Source organism: Pteropus alecto, unplaced genomic scaffold (assembly GCF_000325575.1).
Source record: "Pteropus alecto unplaced genomic scaffold, ASM32557v1 scaffold8, whole genome shotgun sequence".
Lineage (NCBI taxonomy): Eukaryota > Metazoa > Chordata > Mammalia > Chiroptera > Pteropodidae > Pteropus > Pteropus alecto.
In genome coordinates this window covers 16,517,404-16,527,953 of record NW_006494609.1, presented here as the reverse complement: position 1 = coordinate 16,527,953, position 10,550 = coordinate 16,517,404, and the positions used below count along the sequence as shown (strand labels likewise).

The window sequence follows — 10,550 nt, the reverse complement described above, 5'->3', positions numbered from 1 at the left end:
TTTTTTGCTGTAGGCAGACTTGTCATAAATACACAAAGAGCTCCACAGAGACTGAACTTTCAAGAAAATTTTTATGTGTATAGACAATGGAATGTGAATGATCTGTAAATCATACTGAATCCAGTATTTCACAATATAACCTAGCAACTTCCCCATTTGCTTCCTGTCAAAAGGTGCATTTCCAACAATCTACAGCCTGGCCCAGTAGGTTTCAACACCTGGCTATTCATTTGCATCAACTACAAAGCTTTTTAAAGGGTCCCAAGATTCTGGAGTAGAATCTGTCCATTGCCATCTTTCAAAAGCCTCCCCAGACAAATCTAATGTGCAGCCCAGGGTTGAGTGCCACTGTCCTATAGAGTCCAGTGGCTAAGGTTAATTTATTGCTACTTACTATTTAACTTCGTTAAAAAGAAAGAAGAAATCCCTCATCGGCAACATAATGTTGGTATGAGAAGTAAGAAAGTAGAAAATATTAACTCTTTCCTTACTAAGAACCATATTCCAAATTGACTGAGTAGCCGCTGGTCGTGTTTGTCATCGTCCTTGTTATCAAAGTCAGCATTCTCCAGGGAATGATGGGAAGAAGAAAGGCCCAGCTGCCTCCGGCGATTCAGCTCATATTCCCGCTGCTCAGCATGGAACTCCGCTTCTTTCAATAAGCTGCCAGACAGGGGAGACTGTGAATTAGACCATCGGAAAACACATTCTAGACTCTGACCTATTCAGAGCATTTACTGCCTGAGTACTCATGTGTCACTGACTACTCTCTTTTAAATTGGTAGGAGTTACTCCAAGAAGCCTAATTTGATTTTCTTACTGTTTTGTGCTCTGTCCCATTTCAAAGACCAACAAACTGAGGCACACAGAGGCTATTTCTTCCCATCAATTAGAATCAAGCAGAACTCATGCCTATCAGTTTCTGGTTCACCACCGTTCCTGCTAAAAGTCAATGCTCCCCTGTATCTAATGTGAAGCTATGTGGACTTCAAACGCATGGTACAAGGAGAGCATGAGGAACTTGGACCCAAACAGAAAAAGAGTCAATGCCCAGTCTTCAAAAACTTGAAAATGAGCAACGAAGGCTCCCTTTTCAATTTGCTAAACAAATGACAATTTTTAAAAATAATGCCCAGTGTTGGTAAGGGTGTAGCAAAAACTGGCAATTTCATACGGTGCTGTCGGCATTATAAATTCATATATACACTTTGAAGATCGGTTTGGTAAAAATCAGGAGCCTTTAAAATATTCATACCCTTTGACTTAGTCAACAATATCTGGTCATCTACCCTAATAAAATAAAAGAATATAGGAAAAGTCTCTATACACAAAATAATGATCAGTTATTTATAATAGTAAAAAATCAGAAGTAATCTAAATATTTAATGGTAGAAAAAAATAATCTAGATGTGTATTATATACCCACTAAAAAAAATAAATATGGAAACTACATAACAACATAGAAAAGAGCTAATGTAATGTTAATACAAATTGTCATTAAAAAGAATTATGGATACACTAATTACAGTTATATTAATAAAGCAAGCATTTGAATAAAAGTAGAAGAACACGTGTAAAACGAATGATGATTATGACAATATAGCTGATTTTTTCTCTATTTTCAAAGTTTCCATAATGTTTTATTTGACAAATACATATCACAATTCTACACATTGGGATAAGAGAAACAGAAAAGACCTAGTCTCTATCCTTAACATTTACATTCTAATATTATTTCTTTAACTTTTAAAAATCTCGCCTCGAGGAATATTACACAAAAAGAGAACAAGTCTAAATATTTTCATTTCTAAAGCTCCTTTTTCTGTCATGTGATAGAAGGAGAGAAAGTCAGGAACATGCAGAACCAGCCCCTGTCTTACTCCACCGCCTTCTGGTTTCCCCCAACTCTGAATTACCTGGAGTTCTCCCCCATTTTGCTGCTGTCGGTCACGCCTTGGGCACCCCCCATCCCCGGTGCCCTTCACTTCATTCCCCTAGGGCTCCTTGCTCCGTGCTGTCACTGTGCTCACCGTTCCGGATCACAATTGCGTACTTCTGTCTTTACAGTCCCTGCCTGGGTAACTCGAGGGCAGAGACTGCATTTTATTCTCTTCTGCCTCCCGAGTGCCTAACAACACATGCCTGGCACATAATTACCGTCCCATCGAGATTTTTTTGAACGAATGAATGAATGAAAACATCATCATCGCAACATTGTGGAAAGGGAGCTGCTAGGCTGAGGGCACTTGCAGCTGCATTAAATTTACACAACTCAGTGCGAGAAGGGTGGCTCAAGGCCAAGGTGCTTGTTACCTGATCACGGCCTCCACGGCGCAGACTAGCTCCTCCGCGCCACATTCTCGAGTGTTGATTGGTGGAGGGGAGGTCTGGTAGAGGTGGGTCTCCGAGGCAGCCCCCACTTCATTACTGTGATGATTTGAGTGGCACCTTTTGCAGTATCGAACAGGCCTGTTTCCGTGACGACCGCAGCACCCTGCTGAAAAGCAGGTGACAACTGCTCTTCTAACATGGGAACTGCAGTTCTAGCGGCAAAAAAAAAAAAAAAAAAGAAAAATCAATTAAAATGAATCGCTGAGGTAAACTTGGCTAAGACTTGGAAGAATGGAAACGGAAGGAGCCATCGGAAATGACAGCACATTTCTGAAGTGCCACTACTTTCCAAAATGCAGGCCATTTCTAATCAGTTAGATTTCAGTCATAGTTAAAAATAAAGGTGAGAAGTGGTAGAAACGTTCCATATATGAGTGGAACTGTGTTAAAAAGCCCTCCGTAAAGTCGCCTCAGTCATGGGGCGTGGGAAGACTTTCTGGATTATTTCCTGTATTTCAAGAGTTTTCAGGAAAATATGAAGAGAACAAATTAAAACAGGATCCAGAGAGAGTACATCACAGCACATCAGCGTAGAAAAGAATAATTTTAACCCCCAGCATAAAGTTTCAAAATTATTTTATCCACCACTAAAAGAGCAAATTTCCTTGGCAGCTCATCTGTCCTTGCTGTGTTCAAGGACAGGTAGCGTATTGTGCTGAGCTGACGGCCCAGAAGCAGGCCTTTCCACTCCCGCCAGCCCTCCTTCTGTCAAGACCTAAAGAATACGTCAGTTGACCACGGTAACATCGCGACATAGCAAGAACCATTCACAGAATCAGCCACTGACATCATCTACGAGAAGGGACTCAAAGGATGAAGTGATGGAAATGAGCAAAGTGGAGCAGTGTAAGATCCCCAAGTGCCGGGGGCTCTGGTCAGATCTGCCCTGACCAGAGGCGGAGGAGGCAGCATCTCCACAACGCAATTCCAGGCGCTGTCAGGAAGCACCGCTGCCCTCCACAGAAACATGCGTCCCAAGCCTGTCAGACACGCCGCCAACACATACTCAGTGTCCCCTGTCCAGAGAGCTTTTCAGTCTTTCAACAGAGCTTAAAAAGATGTGAACACCGCGAGGGGAATATAATATTCAAAGCCATCATGAACTCAGACATGGGTGAGGATTCGAGAACCCTCCACAACGGAAGAAGGAAGAAGGCAAGCACAAAACCTACATCAAAACATGGACAACGTACTGAAATGTCTATCAGAACAGCCTTTTTAAAGTAAGTCTTGTTCCACTTCAATTTTAGCAAGAGGCTTTGGATATTAGTGTTGGAAGATCTCATTTTCTGCATAAGAATCAGGCCGACAGATCATAAAGGCAAGTTTAAAAATTTTGTAATCTTTTTTCCTTTTATTAATATATATTTTTTTAATTTTTAGTTAAAATACAGTGTGTTTCTTCTGCCTCTGAAGCCCAAGTCTTCTTCAGAGTTCAGGTCAGCCCTGACTGCCCCAAGTGGGGTACTTTTCCTTCTTTGTGCTCTTTCTTTCTCCTTCATACACTAAATTCCCTTCTGGAAGCACATGAATCTTTATTGGTTTAGGGCTTCTCCCGCTCACTCACCAAACCAATACCACACAACTAGCCATGTGGTTGGTGTACATCGGAGAATATTCTTAGTGTTTAACTTCTTCCCTTTGGTTATAATTAGTCTTTGATCCTCTGGGATTCCCACTGTTATATAAACAATAGGATGAGGATACGGGTTTACTGGGTAGTTATTTGTTATAATAAAGTCCTGAGGTTTAAGGCCTGTAATTTCCCATCCTATTTTCTGGTCACAAGATGTTTACATTCTTCCCACGGGCAAATTCCTGAGTGGAAGGAAGTCCCAGCTCTTCTCATGGAAATGAAGTCCAGCTGCGGATGAAGCTCTTTGGGTTTGGTGCCTCGGATGTGCCTCCTTGAAGCTATGCCTTGAATCTAGATGGCCTTGTGACTACTTAAACCCAGAGAGTATGGCACAAGTAATACTTATATGACTCCCAAGGCCAGGCTATAAAAAGATATACAGCTTACTCCTGGATCTCTTGGAACGTGTTCTCTTCAGAAGCTTCCTGTTTAAGACACTATTCTCTGAACTCTGCAATGGCCAAGCCCCATGGAGAGGCAACGTATAAGTGTCTAGTCAACAGTGCTGCCTAAGCCCAGCCTTCAAGTCACCCACCCCAGAATCCAAACATCTAACCTAGAAGCCTCTAAACGACTCCATCCCCCAGCTAGTCAAGCCTTCCTAGCTGAGGCCTCAAACATCATCAAGCAGAGACAGGCCATGGACCAAGCATAATTAATGGTTGTTGTTTTATGCTGCTATATTACAAATGATTTCTTATGTGATATCTGGATATACAACATATACTAGTATCTGGAATATCAACTAAGAATCAACCTGCTTTATCACCATGTGTCATCAATTCTAAATAACATCAGTAATAAAATACTTTGCCCCAAAATAACATTTCCTTGGTCACAGTTGGCCCTCAGCCCACAAGAACTCAGCTATATGCATTCGTTTCACAAGTAAATGAGAGACACTTCCCTTAAGTGCCGATTCAGCCGGGCCTGGTTTTCAAATGTTCACTCCAGCCACCCTGTTTCCTTCACTGCTGTGAATTTTAAACATAAATAAATAACCCCAAGTGGTCTCACAGAACAACAGAATTGAAAGGAATCAAGGTCTATCTCTTATCTTTACAATCTTGATGTTTATTTCAAACCCACTATTCAACTGTAAGAATATGTAATACCAAAATTACAAACTGCCCAAAGCAAGCACAAACAATTCTGAACTATCATGAACTTAATGGAAGTTCTCCAAATTAACATTCATATAAAACACAATGTTTATTTAAAAATAAGAAATAATCATCAGATTTGTATGGAAGCACAAAAGACCTCAAATTGCCAAAGCCGTCTGAGAAAAAGGAACAAGGCTGGAGGTATCACTCTGTCTGACTTCAAATTATGCTACAAAGTGACAGTAATCAAAACGGCATGGTATTGGCAGCAAAACAGACACACAGACCAGTGGAATGGAATCAAGAGTCCAGAAGTCAACCCATATTTATACAGGCAAATAATTTTTGACAAACAAAAACAAAAACATACAGCGCACACCAAAATTAACTCAAAATGGATTAAGGACCTGAATATAAGACCTGAAACAATAAAATGCATAGAAGAAAACATAGGAATGAAACTCAAGGACCTTGGACTTAAAGACTATTTTATGAATTTGACCTCAAAAGCAAGGGAAATAAATGCTAAAATAGATGAATGGGACTACATCAAACTAAAAAGCTTCTGCTCAGCAAAAGAAACCATCAACAAGGTAAAGAGACAACCATCAGAATGGGAAAATATATTTGCAAACAACGCCTTCAATAAAGGCCTAATATCCAAAATATACAAAGAACTCATATGACTCAATAACAACAACAAAAAAAACCAAATGATCCAATCAAAAAATGGGCAGAGGACCTGAACAGACACCTCCCTAGAAGACATACAAATGGCCAACAAATATTTGAAAAAATGTTCAACATCACTAGCTATTAGAAAAATGCATATCAAAACCACAATGAAATACCATCTCACACCTGTTAGAATAGCTATAATCAATAGGACAAGTAATAACAAATGCTGAAGAGGATGCAGAGAAAAAGGAACCTTCATACGCTGCTGGTGGGACTGCAAATTGGTACAGCCACTATGAAAAACAGTATGGAGGTTCCTCAAAAAACTAAGACTTGATCTACCTTATAATCCATCAATCCCTCCACTGGATATTTACTCCAAAGACTTTAAAACCCATATTCAAAAAGATATTTGCACACCGATGTTCATAACAGCTTTATTCACAGTGGCCAGAACATAGAAGCAACTGAAGTGTCCTACGATAGATGATTGGCTAAAGAAGCTGTGGCACATATACGCAATGGAATATTACTCAGCCATAAGAAGAGATGAAATACTGCCATTTGCGACAACATGGGTGGACCTCGAAATAATCATGCTAAGAGAAATAAGCTAGGCAGGAAAAGTTGAAAATCACATGATATCACTTAAATGTAGGATATAAATCTAAAAGCAACAAAGGAACAGGACAAACAGAGACTCATGGACATGGACTATAGACTAGTGGTTACCAGAGGGTAGGGAGTCGGGGAAGAGGGGGTAGGTAGATGGTTAAAGTGGGGTAAGGGGAGGGTGAAGTGGGTAAAGAGGATCAAATATATGGTAGCTGAAGGAAACTGGACTTTGGGTGATAAACACACAATGGAATATACAGATGTCAAATTATAACGCACACCTGAAAATTATACAATCGTATTAACCAATGTTACCTCAATAAACGTAATTTTTTAAAAATTAAATAAATAAATAAAACGTATGTTTGAAAATCAAAAAAAAAAAGGAATAAGAAGTAAAAATGTGCTCATTTGAAGCTTATTCCTAAAACTAATTTTATTATATAAAGGAAGGAAGTGTTAAAAAAATGATCCACTCTGGGTGTCAAATATGTTAAGTACATCACGAGAGCCAGCACATGCTGGTTTAGAAAATAAAACTGTCATTCTAGTCTCTCCAGCTTCTAAAAGAGTCTCAAAATAAGAAATAGCCTCCGGATAAAAATCAAATCAAAAGTCTGCTCAATGACTATATGATCCTTTGTTAAAACTTTGAAAAGATATAAGGTAATACCCAGTTGAGCCTCTCAGCTAGGAAAAGACTTCTAATCATTTTAAGGGTGGGCTGAAATGCCCAAAAGTATAGAAAGTACTCTCAAAAAGAATTACAGATGTGGCTTTGCAGGCACAAAACCCCAAGGAGAACCATCGAAAATCCACAAAGTTTTAAAGTTATACTAGCAAAAGCGCCACCACCTTAGACTAAAAGGGACAGACACAGTTCAACAAGAAAACATGTCTGTGGGACCCCAGATTCTACAAGCAGAAAGCAGACTCAGAGTTACTCAGCTGCAACACGGGCCATTTCTTGTCAAAAAGGAAAGATGTCTCAGAGAGGGCAGCGAAATGCCAGGAGGACAACGATGATTAGGTAACCACTGTCAGGAAGCAAACCCAGATTCAATTGAAGGCACACTCGCTGTCCCCAGGAGACAGAAGAACTGTTGACATGTTGACATGGAGCCGCCACAGACCAGCGACTGCTTCTGCTTCCTCTTCCTCTCTTTGAACAGAAGTCTATTGCTGTCATCCTGTCCCCATCTCACCATTGCACCCAGAGTTTCATCAGTGACCAGACCAGATACAGAAGTCCAAAAGATAATGGACTTTAAGCCTGAAGCCATAAGAGGATAAGACCTTTGGAGGTACTAGATGGTGGTAGGAGTACTTTGCATATGGAGAGAATATAAGTAATTATGTCCAGAGGGTGGATTGTGGTAGCTTAAATATGACCACAAATTCTTGCTGCTGCATAAAGGTGTGGAGTCTGTGTCCCCCACTCCTTGAATATGGGCTGGCCTTGGGACTTTCTTTGACCAATGGAATGCAACAGAGGTGATGTTGCATGACTTCTGAGCTTCAGTCTCAAAAGGCCTTTCAACCTCCTCTCTCATTCTCTCGGAACCCTGCTGCTGCTTTGTGAACAAATCCGACCTAGCTTCCTGGAGGATGAGACGCCTAACAGAAAGGGGCAGGGCCAGACACCCCAGGCATCCCAATCATTCCAGCCATCCCAACAGAGGCTCCAGACAGAAGAGAGAGGTCATCTGGGATCAGCCAATCCCCAGCCTACCCACCAACTGATGCAAATACATGAGTGAACCTAGAGGAGTTTATCAAAAGAGCCCTAGTTGAGCACAGGCCAAATTGCCCACCCACAGAATTTTGGTCAAATAAATTTGTTGTTATAAGCAACTACATTTTATGATGGTTTATTATGTGGCAACAGATAACTGGAGCAACCCTTCAAAGTTATCTACTCATGACTAGTTCCCAAAAAGTTTAAATGACTTGTACATGGTCTCATAGGGAGGTAGAAATAGAGCTGGCCAGAACCCAACTTTCTCAACCAACTGATCCAAAATTCTTTATATGACACAATACTACCTTGTCTTGTACTTTACAACTAGAACAAGCAAAGAAGATGTACATGGTTTAGGGAAATTGTCATGAAAAGTGGCTGAAGGAAATTAGAGGTATCATTCAATTTACATATAAATGAATATTTTCCATAAACAGTCGGTCTGGGTATACTTTGACACATATATTGGACTATTTGCACTCCACTTCAAAACAATAAAAAATTTTAACATACATACAAGACGCATCCTTTCCCAAAGTTAAGTTGCACACATCACACTACCATTCGAACATTTTTGTAATTACAGTTCTATTCCAGAATTACACTTGTGCTTTTATTTCAGATTACTTACCAAACACATTGTGCATAAGATGGGTGAGCAAAAGCAGAAATGGAAATAGAGACCATTCGAACACAGTAATCTTGCATGCTAAAGTAATTATTTTCCCCCTTCACAAGTACAATGACATGTACATTCTGGAACACCATGGTGCAGAAATGAGGCAGATGTCAATGAATGAATTTACACACAAACATAGCAAATCATGCCGCACCACACAGATGGCTTGTGCTTACCTTCTTCTGACATATAGCAGATATTTCGGCTGTAAGGGGAAGGTACACAAAATATCAACAACAACAACAAAAGAGCCCAAATTCAATAAGGGCGGCCACGAAGGGGTGTGAAAACAAGCTTAGTAACACAACCACTAGCCTTAGCCAAAACAGCTTCTCACTTGTCTCATAAATTACCATCCACTTAGGTTTAATGAGGTTAAAAACATCTGCATGCTACAAATACTTCTCCTATTCTTATAAGTACTTCAACCTCCTCAGATAGGACTTAGACTTTAGATCATGTTAAAGCGAAATAACTTTACTATCACTTTCCCATTGATAGAGAACAAAAATGAGGCCACTGTGGTAGCATGACTTCAGGATCATGCAGGATCACGCAGGCCGTCGATGGTAGCAGCGTATCTCCAATATGTCTGTGGATTCCCTGTTTACTGCTGTTCCTTATACTACGACACTGACTTGATGTGATATATTTAGAGCTTCACCATGGAGATGATTTGCTATGTCAGAACTACCGACAAAACTTACTAACTCGGATTACTTAGACTTGAACTATCAATTTATATCAGTCCTTAAGCAGTGTAAAATCGCTGCATGCTTATTTAAGGGAAAGCAATTTTCAAACTCATGGGTTGACCAGTTGAAGTACGGCTGTCAAAGTACTGTCTACTTCAGAAATGACTTTTCTTCCAAAGATGATATCATCTGGTGATGATGATCCAAATTCTGCAACACATCTGATATATAAAATGTAGTCTGGGACCTGACGACGGGGTCTCCCTCAGAGCTCTGTAACTTCACTAATGAGGCAGCCTAATTTAAGTGGGGAAAAGTTACCTTTACCCATACAAGCTCAGAGCTTTTCACAGCCCAAATTTCTTACATAAAGTTTCAAAATGTCTCTTTGAAGGATATAGAGGCTAACATTGATCCATTTTACAGGTGGAGAGAACTCACTAAATGGATTTATCTCTTAAGGTTGAGATGACCTAATATTAAAAGTTAGACTACCAAGAAACAGTGTAATTATCAGCAAGCAAAGGCCTTAAGTTTAAAAAGATGTCCACAGAATTTAGTTAACATAAGGTTTTTACATTTCTTTTTAAATGAAGCCTTTCATAGTCTTTTCTTATCTGCCTCTGAAGTCATAGGTCACGTTCTTCCTGTGTGCCTGATCTGTACTCAGCATGTGCCCAGTTTCTTCCCCCTCTCATCTTTCCTTTGCTTTCCAGTACTTTCCCTGGTCATTTTGGCCTCCAGTTAGGTGGCTGGAATACCTGCTTCCCCATGTGTAGAGGGCTGCTATCTTATCTACCTGATCTGCAAACTTATCAGGCACAACTTTTGGAATTCTAATAAACTACAAGCATTACGATCTCATCTTGTCATTGAGATGGGTCAGATATACTTTATCCCTATTTTACTGATGGGAAGACTGAGTCTCAGAGCAATTAAATGATTTTCCCGAAAAACACAGAACTAGTAATAGTGGCAGGAAAGAACATTATTCAGTGTTCTTCCTGCT

At 40.0% G+C, this 10,550-nt stretch overlaps 1 protein-coding gene across 2 annotated transcripts in view; it reads right to left on the bottom strand.

Moving 5' to 3' along the window:
• The window catches only part of UNC79 (unc-79 homolog, NALCN channel complex subunit), a 172,331-nt gene that overhangs the window by 117,721 nt on the left and 44,060 nt on the right, over positions 1-10,550 (bottom strand). For both annotated transcript variants that reach the window (XM_025042103.1, XM_025042104.1), the window contains exons 8-10: positions 9,023-9,051; positions 2,314-2,543; positions 492-663 (exon numbers count right to left, since the gene is read on the bottom strand). In XM_025042103.1, coding sequence (XP_024897871.1) covers positions 492-663; positions 2,314-2,543; positions 9,023-9,051 — 431 coding nt within the window. The remainder of the gene's footprint in view (positions 1-491; positions 664-2,313; positions 2,544-9,022; positions 9,052-10,550) is intronic.